The sequence below is a fragment of the Styela clava genome, chromosome 5 (genome assembly GCF_964204865.1).
Source record: "Styela clava chromosome 5, kaStyClav1.hap1.2, whole genome shotgun sequence".
Taxonomy (NCBI): Eukaryota; Metazoa; Chordata; class Ascidiacea; order Stolidobranchia; family Styelidae; genus Styela; species Styela clava.
Window position 1 is genome coordinate 17471935 of NC_135254.1, and position 27652 is coordinate 17499586.

The 27652-nt window shown below is 35.6% G+C and overlaps 2 protein-coding genes across 4 annotated transcripts in view; one reads left to right on the plus strand and one right to left on the minus strand.

The window, feature by feature from the left end:
• Positions 1-669: 669 nt before the first annotated feature.
• On the minus strand, positions 670-10945 carry LOC144422957 (uncharacterized). Its single transcript, XM_078113035.1, has 5 exons — positions 10424-10945; positions 10090-10161; positions 9578-9631; positions 8412-8604; positions 670-802 (listed from the first exon to the last, which is right to left on the minus strand). The coding sequence occupies exons 1-5, from the start codon at positions 10707-10709 to the stop codon at positions 685-687; spliced, it is 723 nt and encodes a 240-aa protein (XP_077969161.1). The 5' UTR covers positions 10710-10945; the 3' UTR covers positions 670-684.
• An 8084-nt stretch (positions 10946-19029) lies between these two features.
• LOC144422720 (uncharacterized) overlaps positions 19030-27652 on the plus strand; it is a 33339-nt gene continuing 24716 nt past the window's right edge. The window contains exons 1-9 of one of the 3 annotated variants that reach the window (XM_078112463.1): positions 19030-19367; positions 19512-19607; positions 20348-20436; positions 21089-22030; positions 22675-22773; positions 23535-23662; positions 24761-24930; positions 25593-25738; positions 26454-27055. In XM_078112463.1, the coding sequence (XP_077968589.1) occupies positions 19276-19367; positions 19512-19607; positions 20348-20436; positions 21089-22030; positions 22675-22773; positions 23535-23662; positions 24761-24930; positions 25593-25738; positions 26454-27055 (2364 nt within the window). In that variant the 5' untranslated portion in view covers positions 19030-19275. The remainder of the gene's footprint in view (positions 19368-19511; positions 19608-20347; positions 20437-21088; positions 22031-22674; positions 22774-23534; positions 23663-24760; positions 24931-25592; positions 25739-26453; positions 27056-27652) is intronic. The other 2 variants (XM_078112462.1, XM_078112461.1) reach the window with 2 other exon arrangements.

Genomic DNA, 27652 nt, shown 5'->3' on the forward strand with positions numbered 1-27652 from the left:
TTTCAGTTATTAAAGATGGAAGTAGTCACTAAATACTATTACTTGAAAAATTTCTATATCATATTTCGCCCAACTTTTGCTTTTTATTTTAAAATTCGTGTGAGCACCTTTTTTAATCAAGCGTGACCGCCGAAGTCACGGTTGGTGATGTTGCGAACTTAGTGATCAGGCACATTCCGTGTCGGTGGAATGGGATACATGCACTGCGAATAATAATACAGGATAGAAAATCATTCAGTATAATCTTGGTTTATGAAAATCAAAGATCTGCAAACCCTGCAATATCGTTACACAACTTACACTGACTCGGTGGTTCGTGCATCGTTCTGAGTGTTAGGAACATGCCTACCATTAGACCTTGCGCGGGTTGGAAGTTCGTGGGAATAATTAAGTACGAGAGGGTCGCTGATCTTTTCGCCGTCGTTGGGTGCCCACGTAATCGCTGATCAGTTACGACTTCTCTCACTATCAAGTCTGCATCTGAAACGAATAACTGGTTAACTATTCCTATACCCGACATTGAGTGGTAACCGGACAAAAATTCCCATACCCGACATGGAGCGGTAACCGGCCGCGGTTAGCCACGTAATTATGATCAAGCCGTCATCGTTCTCTCCCGGTAAAATACGGTAATCCTAACTCAAATTACCAAAACTCGGTGTTACATCAAGCTGTAGTTTTATTTTATCCAATTATCATATACACTGCATTTGTCATACCACCTCCTTCTCCGTCTTGGGCGCAGGTAAGTAATGACCCATATTTGCCATATATTTTGTGAGCATTGGCGGATGTTGCACACCTGAAAATGAGTTGAACTGAACAACCAGGGATTATCCTGTATTATATAACAAATTTTTTCAAAAAACTTTAATCTTTATCGCCGAAGATTTGGCGAAAACGCTATAAATACCGCAAATTATGGGAAATTTCTTCGACAATTAAATTGCATTTATTATATTGTGCCTAAAAAAAACTGATTAAGCAATGAAATAATTTTGAGGGTATGAGGTTGAGTCGTTTATAACCAGGGTTGTCCAAAACGAATCGAATATTCGAATGTATTCGAATATCAAAGTATTCGAATACCTTTTTGGCTGATTTTCGAATAATTCCGAATAGTAGCCACTTTTCGCCGTAAACGTGGTGTTTCGTTTTACGAGAATCTTCAAACGACTTTTTACGCTGTCTTACGTATTGTAATGACGATGAAATAGAATCGGCACTTTGATTGTTTATATTCTGTGCGACCTGACGTCGCATAGCGTTGCGACACATTTGCACGTTTGCGTGGGTGGACATTGCCGAAATGTGTCTACTAGGCTTCTAATTTACAAATTCATTTCCATTACGTCGAAAAATTGACAATTACCGTATTTCCCGGCTAATAAGTCGCTTTTCTAGGCCACCGAGATAAAGCGATTTGTGACCCTTTCGTTTTGCCGATTCAGCAGAACACGACAGGAAAACACAGCTGTGAAATAACCAGTGGACATACAGTGTAATTACTTATCACATTCCAAAATTATTTCAACATTCGGGTTAATAGGTTGTCCAAAATGATTGTCGCTTTACAACTTAAATTTATTAGATTCGAATATTTTGCGCAGCACAAAATCATCCTAGTAAAAAGTCCATACTTTTAAGTACAAACCAATGGCAACCATTATCCAAATTAGTTCCCAAGAGTGGGATAAAGTATAAATTCTTTTTCCGACTTGTGACAATTTTTCGTGAGCACGAAAATAAGAATCAAAAACTAATTATATTCGGCACAATATCACGGCAATCTGTGGACATAAATTGTGTGGCAAAACCCCCGATTAATATTAATTTTTGATTCCTATTTTCGAATTTTCCAAAATACAACGGTGATCTGTGGAATGTGTGGAAACTACCCGATTATAAATAGTTTTTGATTCCTATTTTCATATTCATAAAATAATAAAAGTATTATTACTCAAACATACAACGGCGATCTTCGGACTTAAAATGTGTGGTAAAGTTCCCGAATATAATTAATTTTTGATTCGTATTTTTGTAAACACGAAAAAGTTGTCACAAGTCGGAAAAATAACTCATACTTTATCCCACTTTTTGGCAAATAATTTGGATAATGGTTGGTATTTAAAAGTATGGGCGTTTTACTAGGATGATTTTGTGTTGCGCAAATATTTAAATCCATCACCGATACCACTATTGCCGTATTAATTAATTCTGTTAACATGACTCATGGAATATAAAATATATACTGCAATAATCTGCAAATATGAAATGCCTGGTAATATAGCTAGGTTGTAACTTGTAGATAGCAGTTATTCCATTACTTATTGTATGGAAATTCCTACATACATTTAGATAAGCTTCAATTAATGGATTTTATTTTCAAAGTATTCGAAATTTCATATTCGAAAAAAATAATTTCGAATGTATTCGAAATAGTGAACTATTCGGTTTTGGCCATCCCTGTTTATAACGATGTTAATAGATTTTAGTTTAAAAGATAGGCCACCAGCAATCGGGCTCAAGTAAATACCTATTAACAGAAAGATTCATGTAAAAATATATTGTTGTGTCATACTACTAAATGCTGCTTGTTGACAGTTCACTTATGAATCTCATCATGTTCTGCGCGTATAATTTAAAGGTGACATTCCGTGCGTCAGAGAGTCAGTATTCAATATTTTCAAGTTTACAACGATCAGATGAAAGAAATGATTCAGTCTTATGTTCATTACAGAAACCGGTTCAAAACATCGAAATACAATTTCTGTTGCAATTGGTTTAATGAAACACAAATGATAGCGAGGTAAAATGGCAAAACTCCTGCTAATAATATTTTTAATGTCTTTTCCTGGTAGACGAATTTGATCGATTATAATATTTTTGAAAGGCATGCCTTATTTCTATGTATTTTGAATAAATTCTACATTACCATCCACTATGTTGAAGCACGAATACTTTATATCCCAAACACCAAGCAACCTTTGCACATTTTTCTATCGCATTGGTTCTGGCTCCATAGTTTCCCGTAACAGTCGGAAATCTCCCTTCAACTGGCGTTACAACACGGGTTCCCTGCCACGGCGTTTGTTCTTTGTAACAGCCGATATACATGTAATCCGCAGCTAAAGGAATGTTGGTAGAAAAGAAATAAATAGAAAAATTAGGTTATTTTGTATATATATAAAATTAAAAGATTTATTAAAACGTTTAAGCATGATCTTTCAGTAGTCCTCGTACATTGCACCGAATTAGTAAACAATATAGTTAGGTTTAGGGAATATATTGGCCATTTGATCCTTAAATTAATTGAAAATACTAGTCTCAGCAATTTGGTAAAGATTGGTTTCAAAACTATTTGTCAATTGAAACCTGAATCCAGATTAAACTCTCGATATAGCCTTATAAATGTTAAAAATCAGTAGAATTAATATTGATTACGTTCAATGTTCCACTTGTTGGTGCAATCTGCTGTCGGAGATGCTTCTGTTTGTCCTAAATGAACCCCAAAAACAAATAAAAGAAGTGTTTCATAATGCTGCTGATAATAACGAAATCATTTTCTATTAAAAAAACTTCAATTCACTACAATTGCAAATCGGCTTTCATAAACGATATGAGGAGCGGTACATGTATTGGCAATAAATCTGAGCCGATACGTCAGTCAGTTATTCACACATTGAGAATTAACTTTACAAAATCGGGAGATCGACTTGTGCGTAATACTAGATAACAAGATAGCTATGCTCAAATATATGGACACGTAGAACCACATAATTCCGATGACGTGATAGCAAAAAATAAAAGTAATAGCCCTCTAGCAAAAATATAGTTTTTACTCCCTGAAAATTTCCAAGCACTTGGTCCAATCAGAGAGAAAAGCGATTTCTTCAAAACGTGTCAAAGAAAAACAAGAACAACAAAACGATCGTTATGTCCATTACATGTCTAATAATCCACAAGATTGAATAAATAAAGTAGTTTTCATGCACAGTGAGGGAGAAATATAGGAAGGGAGGGAGTTCCAATATTGGCGATGGGAGGAAATTCATACAATATTATGGAACCACTGCGATACAACACAGTATTGATACAATTGTATTAGAAAAATTATTCCAACTCTTTTTTTTATCATCAAATTGCTAAAAACACTACTATGTTTACTATATACACATAGGTGTAGAATTCACCTGACGTCTTCTTATTCAAGTTTGTGATCATTTCTTCAAGTTTCTCCAATCTGGCACTGAGAGTATGTATTTCTAAAATAAATAGAAGATCTGCATCAAATGGGGTCTGCTTCCTCATATATTTCTAGCCTCCTCAGTTGTATTAATGAAATGTTTATAAAGCGTCTAACTCCATTTTATATGCCATAAATCATTTCTAAAATGATCCCAACACATTTTTTTGTTCATAACAGTAAAAAAAAAACAGCAATAGAAGATTGTATACGGAACATGGAATTTATAATACCTATTTTATTTAGAAAGCACTCACGTTCATTGAATTTTCTCGTTATTGTTTCATCAACCCTGGAATAATCTACTACACCACTTTCTCCTTTATTTCCACGCAGTCCAGTGGCTCCCTTGGTTCCTTTGGGTCCTCTCTTCCCGGGTATACCTTGGTTTTTTACTGAAATTGGCAATGGCGTATCGAGGCATATGCTCTGAAACACATTATTCAACCTTTGGCACGTCTGTTGGTACTGGTACTGCGTCAAGAGGACAAAAGTCTTTAGCGCAGCCACAGAATAACCATCGGCAGTTCGGCTCTCTTGGTTGGTTGTTCAATGATATGCGGTCACCATGGCGACCGCGGCCTGTCGTGTCTGGAGTTGCTTTCTTTCGTTATTATCCGGGTCACCGGGTCGCTTAATGGCGTCTCAAGTCCGGCTTTTGTTAGTATTTTATGTTTGACTTCTTTCTCATTATGATTTAATATTAGACTTACTGCCTCAAAGGTGACGCTGCTCGATAACCTTCTCTGGTTTATCGCGTCTCCCTTCGCACTGAAATGTAATTTTTCATTTGCGATAAAATAAACTACTGACTGACTGACTGTTGGCGTGATATAGTATCCTGACTGAAACAGACATTCATCAGAAGCAACAACCCTGCCAGGGTAACAAATTTTGATTGCATGACTTTTTAGTAATCTATGTAAAAGAAACATTAAACAGATTCAAGCTGCCTTCTGCTGAATTTTTTTTTTATGTTTTCAAACCTTTATATTTTGCGAATTCCTGCTACAAGCATGAATGCTTCTATCATTGAAGTGTGCCAAAAATTTGTTAAGCGCAATAAACTGTTTGGTAATGGTTCTGTATACCTATTTGTGTTTAATTAGAGTATCTTACAGGTAAAACTACAATCATTGGCGCAGAACCCCAAATTTTCTTCACTACTCTTCAGTACTAAACGTTAACGTATTCAAACAATAATCTGCTAAGAAAACAAACAAACCAGCCTATTCTAATTGATGTATGACGTAATTGCCTGTGGCACAAGTTTTAAATTTCCCTTGTATTTCTACTTACATAAAAGTCCAGTTTTCGTAGATTATACAACACGGAAATTTGGTATGACTGACTCAAATGTAAAGTGACATAATCAAACTGATTAGGCAATAGTAAATTGGAAACATTAAAAAACAATGACAGCACATAGGTAAAAACGAAAAATGTAAAAGTCCCTAATTCGTCTTTTGATGAACTATTACTTAAGTCCAGCACGCATTAAAATTTATAAATAATTCTATATCTGCCAGCGTTTCAGGGTAAAGGTCTGAAGGTTAATTTGTTAACATTTTTTGGGCGGGACCGATGCTTTTATTCCAAAATTTTCCGTTTATTTCAATTCATGGTAAAACTTGCAAGATGGTACACAGCTGAGTATAATAAATACCACTATTATTTTGTCATTTGGCCTTTGATTTTTTCTTTTCCTTTTTTTTATTATGTTATTAGACTTAGAGGTAAACCTTGTGCTGAATAAAAGCTACGAAAGCAAAATATGCAATAATTCAATTTACTGTAAATCCTCAAAAGACAATAAACATTATGTATTTTTTACGAATAGACACGTAGGCCTAAGTGTTTTTAAGTCAATATTGGGTGCGAGGTTGCTCTCCGAAGACTCCGATGCGTGCCCAGATTAAGCTTTACCAGAAGTCCGCTGTGAAATCTCTAAAAATAACGAGTGAAATCCTTGCTCTATCTGTATATTATAGTGTGCAGTTAAAACGATGTATATGACGATAAAATCAGATATACGAAATGACGCAATAAAACAGTGAAAAAACACAACTTGAGAGATTGCCCAGGATATATATGTAAATCTTATCCTTGTGAAGTCGGGCAGAACATTGCCTTTTGAAATGCGTAATTTACCGAATACTGGGTACAATCTTGACGTTTATAAAATCTTATATACCTAAATGTGTACGCGGCAGGAGGACGTTCCTCGGTTAGCAGTTGCGCCGCGTAATAAATTCCCTGCTCTACTGTCAGCATATTATTTCCAAGGTACGCTAACTTAACAATAAGTATTATGTGAATTCCTCGCATTCATCAAAATGAGAGAGCGAGGCGGTTACGCTAACGCCAAATTAATTAACTAACTTTTTCGAAAAACGGCAAGAAAAAGCATTAGGATAGGCACCGATCAGAGGTCCAGTTATTGGGACCACTCTAACTAGACGGCCCGCACTTGTTTCAAAATAGTTAAATTTTAATATACCGAGATATTTCCTCAATTACGGGGTATATAGACATAACCGTGGCGGGTTTTACTAATTTGATGAATATTTATATAAATCGACATGGTAAATGTATTTTATTATACAATTTGAATGAAGCTTTATCTCAACAACTTGAATGAAACTAAAGTGGTCCGAGAAGTAAACTAAAAGTCTCGTAACGAGCAGCGCATTAGGAAAGGTTAGGTCGCATTACGGATGGCATATTATCAACAAGGAGGTCGCATTATCAACAGCACATTGGGAAAATGCGTGACCGCATTAAGAAGGCTGCATTATCAACAATGAAGGCGCATCATCAACAGGGCATTGGTAACAATGCGTTGTAGCGTTAGAAATGGTACATTATCAACAATGAGAATTGAGCATGAAATCTATAATGACTCGGACTCGACTTGTAAACAGAAGCAGAATAGTGTTTCTACTTGACCTGAGACTCGGATTGGTAATGAATGTGTGACTGTAGTTAAGATTTGTTTTTGCCGCGATCAGTTGCTAACGATTTAGTAAAATCTGAGCATAAACTTTAAATATTCTTAAAGTCAAGGATTAAAACAGGTTATGAGTGATTAGCAAACAAAATTTCTTTATAAATGATCATTTAAACCCTAAATTCTGCATACCTGTGGCTGGTTTTTCAGAGCCTTGTACAGATTACTCATTTAATTTTTCTTAATGCACACTGTTGATAACACGCCCTAATTATTAGTAATGCGCCATTCCTAATGCGTAGCACTGTGACCAAGGCGTCCTCGTTGTTGATAATACATAATGCGACCACACACCATTACACCATGCGCTACACCAATATACGGAGTGGTAACCGGCCGTGATTAGCCATATGATCAAGCCGTCGTCGGCATTCCTCCTTCGGTAAAATACGGTGATCCTAACACAAAGTAGTAAAACTCGGTGTTACAATAAACTGTAGTTTTATTTTATCCAATTATCATATACACTGCATTTGTCGCACCAGCTCCTTCTCCGTCTTGGCCGCAGGCAGTTGATGACCCATATTTGCCATATATTTTGTGAGCATTGGCAGATGTATTAAATCGCATTTGATATATTGAGTCTAAATAATACCGATTAAACAATCAATGTATGTAGGTTGAGCCCTTCATAACAATGTTCATTTAAATAGATTTCAGTTTATAAGATTGGCTACCAGTATTTGGGCTTAGGTAAATATCTATTAATAGGAAGATATATATAAAAATATATTGTTATATTATACTAGTACCTAGATGCCCCTGTTGACTGTTCACTTATCAAATCTCATCATGTTATTCGCGTATTATTAAAACTTTGAATTTCGTGTGTCAGGGAGTCACTAGGAGCAAAAGAGCTCTAGACTAGAGTCAGTTTTTGAAAGTCTACAATATAGTTCTTCGATATTTACAATAATTAGATGAAAGAAATTATTCAGTCTTATGTTCATTACAAAAACCGGTTTAAAATGTCAAAACACAATTTTCGTTTTAATACGGTTTAAACTACACTTATATACAGTTTGGGAGGTAAAATGACAAAACTCCAGCTAATAATATTTTTAATGTCTTTTCTTGGTAGTCGAATTTGATCGATTATAAGATTTTTGAAAAACAAGGTTTAATTTTATGTATTTTGAATAAATTCTACATTACCATCCACCAGCTTGAAGCACGAATACTTTATATCCCAAGCACCAAGCAACCTTTGCACATTTTTCTATCGCATTGGTTCTGGCTCCATAGCTTCCCGAAACAGTCGGAAATCTCCCTTCAACTGGCGTTACAACACGGGTTCCCTGCCACGGCGTTTGTTCTTTGTAACAGCCGATATACATGTAATCCGCAGCTAAAGAGATGTCAGTATCAAAGGAATAAATGAAAAAATCTTCTAAATAGTTTATTCGGTATATAAAATCAAGTTTTACAAAAAACGTTTGAGCATGATCTTCCAGTAGTCCGCGTACATTGCCCCAAATTGGTAAACATTAGATAGTGGGGTTTAGGAAATACTGGGTGTCTCAAAAGTAAGTATAAACTTTCAATTTTGATTTGCTTTTCATGTACTCATCATAGAGCGTTCACTTCTTTAGAAAATATAGTATGGATGAGTAGTAAAATTTGGTATTGTTTGCATTTTTCATCAACCCACAGAATGACAAGGAGGTTAACCCAAGAAATGAAGAGCAAAATTGCTGTTTGGCAAGTAGCGTATAAATCAGTATGGCAAACTCAACGTCTCTTTAACAGAGAATTCGGAATTAACTCGACTCTGAATGTTTTCTTCAGAGCGTCCGCTCCTTGGTCTTCCTGATCATTGTACATCAACTACAGATCCAGTTTCCATAAATTTACGATGAATTGCCTAAATTGATCGTTTTGTTGAAGCCGAATTAATTCCAAAAATTATGTTAAAGCGGCGCAGGGTTTGCATTACTGATTTAGATGCTTCGTGCCAAACAACAATTTTGCACCTCATTTTTTGCGTTGATCTCCTTGTCATTCTGTGGGTTGATGAAAGATGCAAACAATACCTAAATTTTACTACTCATCCATAATATGTTTTCTGAAGAAATGAACGGTCTGTGATGAATACCTGAAAAGCAAATAAAAATTAAAAGTGTATAGCCTACTTACTTTTGATGACACCCTGTATACTAGCCATATAAACCAGAGTTCTAAGTAATTACGACTTAAATTAATTTAAAATCCTATGCTCTGTAATTTGGGAAAATGCTTTCGAGTTCATTTTCTAATTGGAACCTAAATTTCGATTTAGCTTTATTAAAAGTTATAAATCAGTACGAATTAATAAAGCTCACGTTCAGTGTTCCATTTGTTGGTGCACTCTGCTGTCGGAGATGCTTCCCTTTGTCCTAAATGAAGAAAAAACAAAAAAAAAGAAATGTTTCTGATAATTAAGAAATCATTTCTTATTTGAAAAGTTTCAGTATGATTGATTTAAGCTACATTTGCAAATCGACTTTTATAAACGATAGGAGAAGCGGTAGATTTATTGGCATTAAATTTGAGCCGATACGTTAGTTTGTTATTTACACATTATGAACTATTTGAAAAGCGGGAGATTGACTTGTGCATAACACTAAATAATAATCCATTGAAGATTGAATATATAAATTAGTGTTTATGCATAGTGAGGGAGGCGAAGGGAGGGATTTAAAGACAAAGTTTAGAGAACCACTGCGATACGGCACAGTATTGATACAACCTAGTAAAGTTATTACAACATCTCTTTCTTGTTAACACTAAATTGCCGAAAACACTACTATGTTTACAAGGAATATATGCACATTTATTTAGGTGTGGAATTCACCTGACGTCTTCTTATTCAAGTTTGTGACCATTTCTTCAAGTTCCTCCAATCTGGCACTGAGAGTATGTATTTCTAAAATAAATGGATGATTTGCGTCAAATACGTTCTGCTTCCTTGTATATTTCCAGCCTTCTCAATTGTATAAATAAAATGTTTATAAGGAGTCTACCTCCATTATCCATGCATTGAATCATTTCTAAAATGATCACACACAAATGATCATTATTTTTGTTCATCACAGTAAAAGAGGAACCAGCACTGAAAGATTGAACGGAACATAGAATTAATTATACCAACTTTATTTAGAAGTCTAATATGTATGATAACCACTCACGTTCATTGAATTTCCTCGATATTGTTTCATCAACCCTGGAATAATCTACTACACCACTTTCTCCTTTATTTCCACTCTGTCCAATGGCTCCCTTGTCTCCTTTGGGTCCTCTCTTCCCGGGTATACCTTGGTTTCTTGCTGAAATTGGCAATGGCGTATCGAGGCATATGCTCTGAAACACATTATTCAACCGTTGGCACGTCTGTTGGCGTGATATAGTATCCTGACTAAAACAGAAATTCGCCAGAAGCAGCAAGCCAGCCAGCGTAACAAATTTTGATTGCATGACTTCCTAGTAACCTACGTAAAAGAAACACTGAACAGATTTAAGCTGCCTTATACTATAAAGTTTGTTTTTCGCATTCGAGGTATTCTAGCCTTTATATATCGTGAATCCTGCTATGAGCCTGAAGTTTTATATCATTGAAGTATACCAAGAATTTGTGAAGCACGAGAAATTACTTCGTAACGCTTTTGTACGGCTATTTGTGCTTATTAGGTAGCTTATCTTCCAAATAAAGTTGAAATTAGTAGTGCAGAATCCGAAAATACTTTTATAATCTCCAGTACTAAACGGTTTCTAAAAATAATCGAACTGCTTACAAAATAAACCAACAAGCTTATTTTGCCCGAGATATGTCGTAATTGCCTGTGGCACAAGATTTACAAATATCTACTAATCTACGTTCATAGAAGTAGGCTACTATTTTTTATAGATTATACAACACGGAAATTTAGTAGCCTATGACTGATTCAAATGTGAGGTGACATATTCAATCTGATTAAGCAATAGTAAATTGGAATAAATAAAAAACCAAGACTGCATTACGAAAAAATTAGAAGTTCCTAATTTGTCTCTTGATAAACTAGTACTTGAGCCCAGTTCACAGTAATGATTATAAAATAGTTTCCGGGCAGAGACCTGACGCTTATGCCGGCGTAAAAATATTGTAAAAGAATTTGAAATTTGAGAAAAATAACAATTTGAGTCATATTGGTTTATACTATGTGCTAGCAAATCGGAAGCAATCGTTCACACTGCAGGCGACGATTCCAAGAAACGATGCCTTATGCAATTGCTAGTACAGAGAATCAAGATGCTGAAACATGTACTTGATTTTGTTTTTGCGGCGTATACAAGTTTCTGAACAACCGGAAGCGATTACGTCGTTCAAAGTTTTATTGCATTATCGAACACGAGGGGCCTATGGGTCGTTATACTAACTGTTTTTATCATAAAAAATCGCTTTACTCAGTAACTATACTGGACCTATCGATTTGAAATTTTCTGGATTCCTTCAGGGACCGATAATTCATTCAAAATTTTTCTGATTTAATAGACTCGAGAAGCATATAAGGATCGTTTTGCTACATTGTTGTGCTAGAATGCTATTACTTTTGTTCATTTTTTTTGCGGGAGGGATGTATTTCTTTCAAAATTTTTCTCTTCTTTTAAATTTATAATAACACTGTGACATGGTGCAGATGATAATGACACTATTATTTAGTAATTTGGCCATTGATTTTTCTTTTCCTCTGAATTCCGTGAGATCCGAATTTCATCTATAATTTTGTTTTAATTAATGGGACACTGTTATTATACCGTCAATTTTAATTTTGCGAATTCGGTGCACAACCACATATCCGTGAGAAGCGCGTTTAGGTACTGAACATTTGTGTCGATATATTTGGGCATTGCGCTCTTTTTCCGATGGATTTCATTCGCTGTTATTTCTGTTTCCGTGTTCATCGGTTGAGAATACGCAATTCCAGACTGTATTGCTCACCAACGCATAAACTAGTTTTAATAAGATATCGGTGAACATTTATTTGGATTTGGAGTTTTCACAACCTTGACCACTCAATATCTTTGCACAAACTACATCATTATAGTATCAGAGGTAACCCTTATGCTGATTAAAAGCTACATAAGCGAATTATGCAATGTGTCGATTTACTGTAACCCCCAAACGACCATAAACATTATGTAATTTTCAAGAATGAACACGCGAGTGCGAGTTGGTATTTTGAAGGTAATATAGGGTGCAAGGTTGCTCCCCTCGGACTTCGATGCGTGCCAAGATTAAGCTCTCTCAAAAGTCTGCAGTGAGCTCTCTGATAAAATCTTTTTTCCATCTGTATATTATAATGTCCGGTTAAAACGATGTAAACGACGATGAAATCATATGAAACGAAACGACGGGATAAAGCGATAGAATAACTCAACTGCATGTTGATGAAAGCTTGCCCGCGATAAGTAGACTATATATATAAATCCCATTGTTTTGGAATAATCTTGCATTGAGATGTGTAACTTACCGCTGTTAAACCTAACATTTGTCGATGACCTCATGCCGCTGACTTAACCACTGGGCCGGCTTCTTCCACCATCAAGATCATGCTACTGAAAACAAAGAACTGGCAAACTACTCCCATGCCCGACTCAGACTGGTAAACGGACGAGAGGCCGTGGCTTGCCATATGATTAGGTCGTCTTATCGGCTTTCCTCTCCCGGGGGATAAATATGTAGAATCTATACTATATATACTATAAGGCGCCATTTCTACTGCGACTTCAATTTTGTAATGCGCTGTTCCCGATATCAGAAAAGTACTTCACTACTATATTCAGCGTAGATTGATTTATGGCCAAATATATCAGCAGGTAAATATTACGTCTCATCCTTAAAGTTTGTGTGATGTCACAACCAGTGTTCCCTCCATTCCTGGCATTGTAGGTTCGGCTAAAACTAACCCTTTCCAAATGATTTCAAAAAATTCAAGGTAATTGGACGGAAGAGACACGTATGTGATATCACAATGAACAGTGGCAAGCAAACTACATATAAAAGCGTGGAACGGGCATTCCCAGCTGGGCCTTAGAAAATATGAGTCGGAGCCACGATTTGAAAGCGTAATGTTGTAATGTAAGTGCGCGAGAATGATAATTCAACTGCGCAAATGGTCTGGTGGCACTGCGCAATGGCGCGCCCTAGGCTTAGAGGGGACCTAGGTCACAAACAAAATTTTTTTTAGAGCTTCGCTACGGTGAAGCTTCTTATCAGAGGATGGGACCGTTTCTATACGATACCTGTATTCAATCTAATAAGCCCATATACACCAAAAAATCTGATACCCACGGCAAAAAGAAAATCTTAAATTACTGTGACATATCACTAGTCTGAGTCTCGGCAAATTCGAGTACCAAGTTAAGTCGGATCACTGCTGCTTCTGTTTACAAATAGAGTAGTAGTTATAATGCGGCCTTGTTGTTTGTAATGCGATATTCCTAATCTGATCTCACTGTTCGTAAATTCCCCAATACTCTGCTCGCAACGATATTTTTAGGCGGGTAGTTAAAATGATTATGTCCCATATGTCCGCTATGCCCTTACTAGTATGGCTACGTTCGCTCTGTCTCTACTGTAGCATACCGACAGTCTATGAAATAATTATCCAAGTTAAGAATATCTTCCAATATGATCTGACGTCAAGTTTCCTCTCAATATTCACTTCAATTTATACTATTTTATTTATTAATTAACAATCTCAACACAACCAAATACTCCAAACAAAACGACAAGCATACAATAAAGCGACAAGTACCAGACACCACAATGCAAGAAAACAGAATATACACAATAAAAACACTTTGAACAGTACTGATGATAGCTAATTCCCCGACAACAACCAAAAATACAACGCTAAAATAACTGCAATGGCACTGTACTGAAACAATAATATCAGCCTACTGTCTAGCATAAAAACATCCAACAAATCCCCATCACGCAGTCACAAACAAACATCCCTGATAACCCACCGGAGACCTGAGGCACTCCCACAGACACTCATGACCAGAATCCGACCGAAAACCAACCACACTGTACAGTACCGGTACCAACCACAGCACACCTCAAAAGAACAGAACCGACAGTGTCACAGCACCCCCAATACCAAATAAGGTAATAATATCACATGACAGCATTTAACAGATAAAACAAAGGTCGTCTCCCTACTAAAATCTAAAATGGCTATGTCCCTTCAAAAACCGGGGTATGTTTAATAAAATTGCTGTGTCCGCTATGTCTCTACTAAAATAGCGACGTTCCTACTAAAATGGCTATGTTCGTACGTTATGTCCCTGCTAAAATAGCCTTTTTGCCTTGTCCTTACTAAAATGACTATGCCCCTTCCAAAATTTAGGTCTTTTTAATAAAATTGCTATGTCTAAAATGGCCATGTCCGCTATGTCTCTCCTAAAATGACTATGTCCCTACTAAAATCGCGATCTGCTATGTTCTTACTAAAATGGCCATAATCGCTATGCCTATACTAAAACAGTGATATATATCCTCTATGTCCCGTTTTAGTAGAAACATAGTGGACATAGCCATTTTAGTGGGAACATATCAGGGTTGCAATTTTAGTAGAGACATAGCCATTTTAGTAGGAACTTATCGGGATTGCGATTTGATAAGGTAGCCTACATAGCCATTTTTCGGCATGGACATAACAGACATAGGCAATTTAGTATGGACATAACGGAAATTGCTATTTTAATAAAAACATAGCCATTTTAGTATGAATGGATCAACTAAAGACTTGCCCCTCCCTCCGGACCCGCCCGGGGAGGAGATTCTTCAGTTGGACTCACCTGGGGGAAATTATTCAGTCGGTCTTAGTTGGGGTGGAGATTCTTCAGTTGATCCCGTTTCCCAACTGAAGAATATCCCTCTACCCCAACCCACATAAGCCAACAATACCAGTTGATCCTTTATTTGACCTGGTGGACCAGGGGGGAGAGGGTGGGGTTGAGATTCGTCAGTTGATCCTTATGAACATATCGTGATCGCGATTTTAAAATGAACATATCCAATTTAGTATGAAGTAGCGGACATGTAGGGACATCGCTATTTTAGTACGAATATAGCCATAGTGGGCATAGCCATTTTTGTAGGAACATATGGAGATCGGGATTTTAAAAGAGACATAGCCATTTTACAAGTGACCTAGCCATTTTAGTAGTAACATAGCGGACATATCCATTTTAGTAGAAACATAGTGGACATAGCCATTTCAGTTGGGGCATAGTCATAGGGTTACCATATTTTTGTGACTTCAAAGTAGGACGCATCTGAAGACAACGACCCCTTAGCTGTGATAATGTAACTTTACATTTTCCGATTTTACTACATAGGCCTACATTTAAAGCTATCCTGGTTGTCTTCATTGACCATATTATCATCGAGAATTCATGCGCATATTCTCTGTCCAAATATCGGGTTCGGTTCGAAAAATATAAAGAAATTAGAAATAGAAAAGGACGTTAACGGTACAAATAATTCGAATTTAGAATAATTAGTATTGGTTTTACATGCGATACGTTTTCTAACAATGTTAGCGGGAAACAACAAAACAAACGCATTCACCTTCAGTAAGTAGGCTAGCGCTGCGCTACACAGAAACAACAGTACCGAGAATATGTTCGTGTAGTATGCTTGATGGCTGAACGCCAAAGCGGGACTTTTGGCTGACTTGTCGGGACGGCGGGACAAGACGTTAAAAAGCGGGACTGTCCCGCCTAAAGCGGGACGTTCAGGGATTTTAACCACCACACCAGCCGTCGGAGGAAATTTCATCCACTTCTTCCCTTTAGTGTTCAACTTTTTAGTGACCTAACCACCTCATTATTCGTCGGAAGAAATTTCATCCACTTCTTCCTTTTAGTGTTCAGCTTTTTAGTGACCTCTACCACCTCATTATTTGTTGAATGAAATTTTATTCACTTCTTCCTTTTAGTGTTCAGTTCTTTAGTGTTTTTTAATTTTTCACCTTTGGGTAACCATTCAACTTCCACTGCATCCGTTTCTTCCTTCAGCCTTTTAGTGTTGGCCTATGGCAGGGGTGACGAACCCATTTGCTGTCGCGGGCCATTTAATCAGTCACCGCTGAGTGAGCGGGCCGCACAATTTTTAGTCGTACTATCGTATGATACCTGTCGATTTTCATCTACATAACGAACAACGGCATTCATACAGCTGGTGTTATTCAATTAGATAATGCAATATAGACGCTCGGCTCGGATGTTCGAGATCCGAATTTCCTTTCGAATACCACAGCATTTTTAACACGAAAGTTTAAAGTCTACTACCTGCGTATTAATGCAAAATCAATTTTAAATGTACTGATTGGAATAAATTGTAGTCTTTGATATTTTATAGTAGATCTAGGGATTTCTCGGACGTTGATATAAATATCTTGTGATAGAGACAGTCAATGATGCAAGAACATCATATTTGTAAAACTAATTCGTAACATCGCAAAAATATGAATCAAAACTAAGTATAATCGGGCAGTTGGAAACACTTTTTATGGCCGTGGATTGATGTGATATTTCATCATAGTAATGTTCCCAATTTGTCGACGCAGCCGCATAATAAACTTATATTTAATTTATAATAAATTATAAATAGACTCCTATTGGTCGCCAATGAAATACTTTGCACAACTGCAAAATCGCTAACCGACAACATAACAGTAAAAAACATTAATTGTCGAAAAAGTGGGCTCTTTTCACGAGTGGCCTGCCTAATTGCGTCGACAGTTGCATAAAAACTTTAGGCTTCGTTACGATTTACCCTTTCCCCCAATGGTAATATCAACCTACGCATTATCGAATCTTCTTCCATGACATTTTATGTCGCGTAAATATGCAAAATTCTGGTTGATAATGCCTCGGAAACTATTTCGGGATTCTTTGTACAAAGATTCCTTATAAAAAACCACCGCCTCCTCTCAAAATTAAATGTAAATTATATTTCAATTACATTTTTAGGGTGGGTGGGGGCTAAGAATCCAGATTGCGTCGGGAATTCAAAATCTCAAATCATTCCTAACTCGAACCGCAACTGGATAGTTACTAATTTGTTATTTCAGAACGTAGTTTTTTTTCACATTTTGCATTAGTGATGGAGGCTTTGTACAAAAGATCCGTATGTCGCAGACCTTCGAATACAAAAATTGTAAACGAATCCCTCTAATCACGATTAACTTATTTTTGAAACGTAGGCATTTTTTTGAGATCTACCATTGTTTTAATCATTGAGCAGAAGTTATAAACCTTTTATTACTTTCAAATATCACGTGTATCGTGCACAAAAATATCACATTTTCATAGTGGGAGATTACTCCTTCTCTATGGACCTTTCCCCGACCTTTGACCCCCGGAAAATTCTTCCTATACTTTACCATTGCAAAATTTTCAGGGCTATTTTAGGAGTGTTTTTGCGAGTTGGCGCCTGTAAAATGGGGTATGTGTTTCAAACCATCATTATGATTCATCGCACACAACAATCTGTTTTTTAAAAGTACCGGTAAAGAGTTTCAGGCCAGGGTATCACAGCTATTTCTACACTAATTTTTCTTACTGCATTTAAATCAAAACTCCTAGGAAGACATAGTGATCATTGAATTATCTGATTTTTATTTAAGTTTTCGAAACACAACTGAAAACTAACGAATAGAGTTCAAAAACGCGAAAACGATCGAGGTAATGTTTACAACCACGCTTGAAAATTTGTCTGAGTGAGACAAGTGTCTGAGCGGATGCCAAAAGGGGGCATTGTTACGTCACTTTTTGCATCTTGCTGATTGGCCAATGTCACAAAGTAAACAAGGAAGTCGATGCTCGGGGAAAGGTCCATTAAACCGCAAGCGTTTGCCGATAAGAGAGCGTAACTATGCTACGACAATGGTCATTTTGATCCATTGTTAGAGGTATCGATGATCCAAAAAAATAGATGTGTTGGAAATAGTGTTGTTGCCAGTAATATGAATACGGTAACACTTGCGTCCCGTTCTCTCTGTACAGTTCTTGGAGGTTTGTGACGCCAAACATACCGGTACACTGAATTGCCTGAATGCTTCGTGGGCCGCACGAAAGTCCTTGGCGGGCCGCAGGTTCGTCACCTCTGGCCTATGGTAAGCCTAGGCATAGACAATTTAGTTGGAAGATATCACGATGTTAGAAAGGACATAGCTATTTTAGTAGGAACATAGCGGACATCGCTGTTTTAGTAGGGGCATAGCCATTTTAGTACGAGCATATAGGGATCGCGATTTTAGAAGGGACACATCCATTTTAGTAGAGACATAGCGAACATATCCATTTTAGTAGAAACATAGCGGACATATCCATTTTAGTAGAAACATAGCGGACATAGACAATTTGTTATAAGGGACATACAGACATAGGCTAGCCATTTTAGTAAGGCTATAGGCATCTTAGTAAGGACATAGCAGACATGGCTGTTTTATTAGGGGCATACCGGTAGCCATTTTAGTAGGAATATACCGGTATTGGGATCACTATTTTAGAAGGGACATAGCCATTTTAGTGCGGATATAGGCTAGCTGACACATGTGAATCCTATTCTATGTGAATCCTATATGGTAGCCATTTTATGATTTTCTCTTTTAGACTACCACCACTAATGTTTCGTTATCCTGTTATCTGTCATTTAGGGCTAGGCCACCACCACTATTGAATTAACTATCGATACGCAGTAGGCTACCATATGTTTACTTTTCAATGATGCGGTACCAGTAATTGACAAGATTACAGTTAAATAATTCAAATGTTTTAAATTAGTATATGCAGGTTTTACTGTTCCACGGTACGTTACAATCTGTCAATGATTAGGCCAGTATCCGAATGTGGGTTGTAGTTGAATGATTTATTCTGCTATTGTTACACAAACTGACAAATAATTTAATGTAACTACTATCCCCAGCTGTGCAGCTGACATTCTGCTACCTTATTCCTTCATTACAAAACTGCAAAATCGAGAAAAATGGATGTGCTACAAAATGTATTGTCACAGTTTGAGAAGTCTGTGCAATGTGCTATTTGTCTTAGCACATTAAAGAACCCAGTTACAACGAGGTATGTGCATTTGTTATATTCATTCTGTCATTGTATTTCCTGTACCATACTCAGCCAGCAACATTGAGCAATTTTAAAATTTAGTGGGATTAGACCTTTGGATAGGAATTTACCTATTTATGTAACCTTTATTTCTATTTTTAGATGCAATCACAATTTTTGCACCTACTGTATTCGTCAAGCATTGAAAGGAAAAGTTGAAATTCCATGTCCACTTTGTAAAAAAACTGTGAGACAAAGGTAAGTTAATTATTGTTTTTTTGTTTTTATATAATTTTTATTTCCGAACAAGTCCCTGTGCATGCAGGCACAAGGTATCTAATTATACTAGTACAGCAGTAGAACAAAGGGCACAGTTCTTCCACTCGAAGATGTCCCCATAACAATAAATAATATTGTAAATCTGTGAATCAATTGCGACTTGTACTGGCCGTCACATGACGAAAATTCACTCCTGACGGCAATTTAATGCTTCTGTAAATTGTTTTCCGAGGAATCTATCGGTGACATTTATGGTGGCACAGTACTGGTTTGTCGATTCATGGCGACATGGAGGTGTCAGATTGTCTATTTAGGAGGGCCCTGCATTCACCGTGATAAATGATGTCTTCAAATATGGTTGTTAGTCTTGGAATTACAGGACTGTGCATGAATAATCTTTTGGGTTTGACATTGCATACTCAATTTATTTATTAACCATGATATGGTGGACATAGGATTTGAACCCAAAAAATCTGTGATGCCAACACAATTAAGACTAGTTTGCCGTTTTAATCATTAGGCCACCAGGCTGACCGTTTCTATATTGTGGTGCTTATCGCTGATACATGCTACCATCCCAAAAATAATGCATTATACCTCGTTGTACTCGTGCATGTTTCAATGTCATGTGACTTTTATTACCTATTTTTTATCCATTTGATGTTGCCTTTTCAAATTTTGCGCGATTCAGATCAATTTTTATTTGTTTTATAACACAGATCTTTGAAACAAGCTTTTCAACTTCATTCTCTTATAACAACAGTAAACAGAGTTACCAACACAGTTCAAGAACAAGCTGGATTGCCTTGTATGTTTAATTTATTTATACTTTACTGTTCTGTTCAACGTTATTATGGAAAGAAATTAAAATTTGAAATATGATTGATTTAATATTCTAAAAGTTTAATAATTTATGTCAAATATTAAAAAAAGTCAAAAGGCTTTATTATAGCAGCGATTTCCAAACGATGAGCCACAGAGCAGTTGCTGGATGCCACAATGCTAAGCGCGATACTTTTCACCTTGCATGAAAATTCCCGTTCTTTCTAGTTTCAATGCTTGATAGGGTTATTTCTCAGGGTATTTTCACTTTGTTGAGCCTAAATTTTTCGAGCATAATACGACCCTCCATAAAGGGGCCACAAGCCATACAATGTCAAGCACCACTGCCTCATAGTAATGTAATGTAGAGAGAGCCATGTGAACCTTTAGTCATGGATTTGGTCCTTTTAGATCTGGTAATTGTAATTCATTGATCATGCTCAAATATTTTAAGAATTCAGAACTACTATTTATGCAGAAAACAGCTCAGGATAACTGCAACACTGCTTCTGAACAACATACTTTTATTTTAAAAAATTCTTTTTTTGTTAAAATGTCATCTAATTTTCAAATCATGCCCGCAATTGTTTACAATGATCTTTTTCTGATGGTATAATCCATATTATCTTTTATGCCAGTTACATTGAGTCAAAGTACAAGGGAAGATGTTACTGGAAACATTCAAGAATTTGACAACCCTTCTCTCAGCAATGGCCATATTGAACTTCCTGAAGGTTTTACCCTACCAGATTTGGGGTCTCCAATACCAGCATTTGGCTTACCGCTTTCCCAAAACAATTCAGGGGCACCAGAAATACAAAATGAAGATGTTTTAATGCCTAATGGATCTGCCAGGGACAATATAGCTGAAGACCATACCTATGTTGCAGGTATTAGGGTCGAAGCAGCAGCAGAAATAAGCTACATTGAAAAAATCAAGAACCAGAATAGAGTGACTGTGAGTGTAGATGTGCATCACTCTCCAATGGCCCCCCAAATCCTTAGAACTCCCACTAGTGTGCGATCTACAGCAAAAACAAATGGGCTTTCATCAGGGCAAGACCAGCAGCAGTTACCCACCATAAATCTCTCTAAAGGTAATGGTAATTATAAGGAACTTGTTAACGGCTCTGCAATTACTTCATATGATAATAATAACAACGATCTTCATTCAGTTGATATTACTGAAATTGCTCATGATATCTTCGAATTTCCCAATAGTCAGAGAACATATCCAACTGATAAGACTAAGAAGAAAAATTCAAAACAGAGAAAAGAAAAAAACAAGGCTGGTAAATCTAATGTTAAGAAAAGGAAAATGCCTGTCAGTGATGGTGAATTGGTCGCACCATTGCGTAAAAGACTGAAAAAATCAAGAAAAATTAGAAGCGAACCGGTTCTAACAGATGGAGGAGGAGAACAGATGACTGACGATGGGGAACGAGGAAATATGTCACCAATTATGAAAGACAATAATGCACATTCGCCTGAAATTGAATATGAACTTGCTAAAGAAATGGTGCAAGAAGTTGAGCAGCATTCTCTCACTATTGAGAAAGTTGAAGTTTCACCTCAAAAAGGTAGGTTTATGACTTTATTTTAAAACTTGAAAATTATCTCATTTTGAAAATTTATACACTCAATGATCCTGCCATGTATTCCATATTGATTCACTGATTTATGTTACTGTCATTTTGTCCATTACTTCAATCTTACTTAATAGCAATTCCGGAATGTTATCCTATTTTCAAAACAGAGAGGTGAGTACCATATTTTACGGACCAAAGGGTGCATTTTGGATCCCTTTTTTCTCAAAAGACGATAATGCACCTTATAAGCCGGTGTGCAAAATATGTGGATCAGGTAGTGCATTTGGGCTTTATTGCCTACACTTAAACTTCTACCGGCACTGTTGTTTCATAAACAAACCTGATTAAATTAAAATATTTTTAATGAGGTTGTTTTTCTGAGTGTTGACTGCCAAACAGCGTTCTGTGTAATATACCTGATTCAAGGAAGTTCCTGTATCTTATTAAAGTTTGAATATATTTGAATGAACCATTTATTTTTGACAAATTCGGTTTAGTACAAAAGTATTTCCAGTATCATACACCAAGCAATTAGAAATCAGATTTGTCACTAGATATAAAACATTTCTGTTCTCGATTTTGATTTCTATCTTCTTTATTATGTCATGTTTTTGCATTCATGTTATGTATTTCAGCTGTGAAGGAGAAGTGTAATAAAGTAAAGTTGAAAAAAATAGCCAAATCACCAGGAAAAATAGAAGATCAGTCTTCGAAAGAGAAAAAACAACGAAACGGTATTTGTTAAAATTGTTTGGAAATATGATTTTTATTAGGACTCAACAAAGTATTTATCGTAGTAGTTTGGTAATACAATAGCCTACCAGTTAATTATTGCAGATGAGTGGACTTACAAATTTCACAAATACTCAATTGATACCTGATGTATTTTTGATAAAATTTTGCAAATGCCCACTTACAACCTGAGAAGTAAACTTGATGTATCAATGGAAATGTCATTCAATATTATTTGGTGTGACAGGATAAGACTATTCTTTTAAAGTTCACACTGTCATGGAAACAGCTAAGCTGAATTTTTATAGTAATTTCTCAAAATCCTTCAAATTCATCCTCACTACCACTGTAAAACTTCCCAAAGAGATCTTTTCAGTCCAAGAGTTCTGCGCGTATAAACCGAATTTTCAATGCGATTGGAGTTATGCGCATGCAAGGTGACCACTTAGTTTGTCAAATTTGTTTTGAGTTTTAAACTCGACTTCTATATGAGGATATACTATACGGTAATTCGATTAGAGTTAATATTCTAAATATTAAATATTCGGCGGTTTATATGAGCTAGTTGTATTTGCCATTTCATTGGAACTGTAGTAGCTTTTATTGGATTGCTAAAATTCCAGTCCAACTTTTGATTGTATTATATATTGTCAATGGTTTTGCATATTTCTATGTTGATGAGTTTATTGCAGTTTACTGTTGTGGGGATTGATCTTTACTGTACCTATATGCATATTTTTTAATAACTGAATGTAATTTTTAGATGGTAAATTAGCACGCAGACTTTTATCTGATTCTTCTTCTGCTTCATCCATCTCTGGAGATTATCCGGAAGCAGATAAACAAGTGTTAATAAAAGAACATGCAAGCCAGCAAACTGTTAAAGAAAAGGTAATTTTCTCGTATTTGTATATTGTATTAGTCAGATAAATAACTCAGATTGTGGCATACGAGTCTGAAAACAAGTAAGGTTTACCAGTAATCAAAAATTTGAATATGGAGCAAAAAAAGTGTGAAAAATTTATGATGTATGACGTTCTGCAGTTGTAATTGGAAAGTGCTGCGAAACACATTTACTTTCACTTTCATATAGTTTTCGCTTTTTAAGATTTTCTCTATATAATATTACTTATTGAGTTTTCAGCTGCTATCATCAATTATTTTTCCTCGGGATTTACTAAAAAAATATTTTAAGTCACATTTTTGCTGCAAAATGAAACTTTGAAATGCAATGAATGTTTCTGAGGCATAATTTTGGACTAAAATTATTTGTAAACTCACATCTGTGGCTCTCATAACTAGTAACATTATTAAATGCTACAATTTCCTGGTGCAATAGAGTATAAATATAAATATCATGTTCTGACTATTGTTTGACATACAATGGAGTGCAACAACTATTATTCTATAGGTTTGCGATTCTCTTTTTCAGCAAATAACTTAGGAAATGAAAGTGATTACCGGCAAGCTGTATCTCAAAATTAGAAGTTTCCAAACTCACGGCTCATTACCTTCTGTAATATAAATCATGATAAATTGAAGGGGAAAACTTACTTTGTTTTAACATGCTTTTGGTACTCCTGTAGTATTAGGGTACAACTTGATGTAAAGTAAACAAAAAAAATTAGTTACCTCCATACTGGTACACGTACTTCTGGAGCGCCAAAATTTCGACAAGCAAATATCCTAAAATTTATTCAATATGGTATGTGAGCTTGTTTTTATAAACATTGACGATTGTAACATTCTTAACTGTGTAATAATACCATCCATGCTCTCTCGCAATGGTAATTTTAACGCTCATGTATGACCACCTCATGATCCCAGTTCTAAATGCAGATGAACAAAAAGTACGGTAATTTTTATGAAATAGATTGATATTTCACTCGCACTCAGTTTTTTGCATTAATAATAGATATATTGTATTAAAATCCTTAATTCCTTTTTAATTCTGTTTATTTTCAAAATTTAATTTGGTATATTATCCAGGTTAACAATTGGTTGGAGACAGCAACACCAACAGCATCAAGTGATATTCAAAGTATATCGCCTTCTTCTCAATCTTGTCAGCAAGAAAGTAAAACATCAGATGATGATTTGATCTCACATTCTCAAGTTAGCATTGGAAATCTTTCGGATCACGTAATCACCACTGTCAAGTGGGTAGAATTACTTTGCTTAATAACAAATATTTGTTAATATTTTGAACGTGTTAATTCAATAATTAACCAATAATTGCTGATATCATTTTTGAAGCACTATATCTATATATTGATTGTAAGTGCATCATTTGACAATGATGTTCCAATTGTTATATGAGAACCTATACGAGGTCTCATTGTCAAATTCATTTTTTTTTGTGTTCAGTTACAGATTTTTTAGGTTTTGTTTTGCATGGGTTTCTGCTGATTAAATTAGAAAATTAGAAATTAAATTCAAAAGACAGTGTTTACAGTGTTTGATGTCTGTCGCTTTTGTGGGTTCTTTGCGACAAGACACAAGTATGATCAAATGAGAGAGATTTCGTCGCAAGAGGAATTGCTTGTCTCTGATTATTAATTTGAAATCTGAAATACAAAAATTAGCACTTGGCGCCGAAGAGGCGGAAACCGAATCCTATTATCGGATCCTTTTAAATTGGAATACTTTGGGATTCGAATCTCCCGGATTTGGTATTTCTATATTGCTCATTCGTAATGAAGACTGCTGCTCGTTGAACTTTTGCATGAACTATAGCTATCACTGGTATCACTCACCCCTCTGTCTTTTCTATTACAATCCATACAGTCGAATAAATTAAAGTTCTTGTTAATTTATACAGAAGAAGAAAACTGGTCTCCCCTGTAAAACTGGATCCACAAATCCAAGAGTCTGTTCGCAACCAACTATGGTCAAGGGATGTGGCTGTGTTCGGCTCAGCAAAACCCAAAAATACATTTTTGTTGAAAAATCGCAAGAGCTTGGGATGTAAGTGATATAGTAAATCAGGATTAGATTTAAATTTATTATTAATAAAGAATTACGAAGAAGTTAATAATTAAATTTATTATTAATAAAGAATTACGAAGAAGTTAATAATTAAATTAAAAAAGTTAAGTAAACCACATTTTTGTACCTAAATTACTAAAATAACAAAACTAAGTAATTCTCATATGAGAAAGTATTTGAATACTTCAAAAAAATGATTTTGTTCATAACTTTTCACAGGAAGTTTTTTATAGTATAATTTGATATTATATCCTCATTTCATTCAAAATCAGTGTATTTAAAAATTATAATACTGGGCAGATTCCATGGCCAAATTTTTACAATATAATTTGACCGAAATTGTCTTTCATTCAATGATAATTATAGTGTTGTTGGTTAATCGACGTTGAAGTGATTGTCGTGAAAGCTTTCAATTTATAGTTTTAATAAAAGATTACAAAATAATTATCAAGTATAGTAATAATAGTTATGAAATGACTCAAAAGTTTAAGTATATATTTTCAGAACTTCTTTAAATGGAAGAACTATCTAAAAATTTCTGAAATTTAGGTTTGAATAAATAATTGATTATACATGCCTTGAAATAGTGATAACAATAAGACAAGGCTTTTACCATTCTCAGAATTAATCTTTGGCCATTTACATTTTTTATCGTATTTCATTTTGCCTTCTACTTTTTATTGCATTTCTTCAGCTTCTTTGTGGCCTGCAGAAAGTTCAACTTCAAGTGAAGATGGGCGAATTGGGAAGACGAAAAATCGTTCGGTGAAAGTAAGAAAGAAAAAGATTTCTCTTGTTGAAAAAGCAATCACTATTGAAGGCAGGGAACGCAAGAAAGGAAAAGCAAACAAAAATGATCCCAGTCCGCAAGAAGAAAGTATTTTTAATGTTCCTGGATTGTCGCAAGGTGTTTCACCATTTGGCACCCCCATGGAAGCATCAAATAATAATGATCACAATGTTCATCAACATCAGAATGTTATTGAAAATAATGAAAATGATCTTATGGATGAAATACTTAAACCGGATGTTCTAACAGAGGCTATGAAAGGAATTATTACTGAAATTTCTTCTGAAAATTATGAAATAGAGGATATGGATAACGCTGTAAATCCTGTACGTCAGAACAATGTTCCCCAAACCCCGACTTCAGATACTCAGAATTCAAGCAAATCATCTCTTGTGCAAGTTGTCACACAAGAAGATGCCATTGTTGCTCTAAGTACAATAGCCCACGGTTCAGTTTGTATTACAGCTGGGAATGAAATAACCGATACTAAAGGAGATGATAAACAGGTAAGCTTATTTTGAGAACTATTCATAATTTATTTTCCATTGAGTATTATAAGATGGGGATGTACCAGCAGTCTCAGATGTCTAACACTATGCAAGGAGCGACTAATTTTGGAAGGGCGATATTTTTCTACCTTAGGATTGCCTACCTAATTCATCACATCCTGGGTGAGGTGGGGTTATGGGGTTGTAAGTTTGTAACCCAAGATATCATATTTATCATTTTTTTTGTGGTTTAAAATGTACAAGAATAAATTTGATGCACTCTTCCAAGCCAACAACCACAGTCCACAGACAGGGATGGCTATTTCCGAATACTAAACTATTCCGAATACATTCTAAAATAATGTTTTCGAATCTGGAATTCCGAATACATTCTAAAATCGAAAATAACACATTTTTGTTTTAGTTGATTAAAACCCAGTAAATTAGGAAATAAGCTTCAATAGAAATATCAGAATGAAGCCACAAACCAACAGTATATGCACACAAAGAAATTGATAGTTTATAGCTATCAATAAAAAATAATAGCAACTTGTGACACAGTCAGTTTATTAAAATTATTCACTTTGTACAAATGACCATGTGAAAAGATAGCCA

Coding starts and splice junctions, on each gene's coding strand:
- LOC144422957 (XM_078113035.1), bottom strand. CDS start 10,709: ATGCAATCAAAATTTGTTACGCTGGCTGGCTTGCTGCTTCTGGCGAAT. Junction 10,162..10,423: donor ATCGAGGAAATTCAATGAAC/GTGAGTGGTTAT, acceptor CATTTATTTTAG/AAATACATACTCTCAGTGCC. Junction 9,632..10,089: donor CTTGAATAAGAAGACGTCAG/GTGAATTCCACA, acceptor TTCTTCATTTAG/GACAAAGGGAAGCATCTCCG.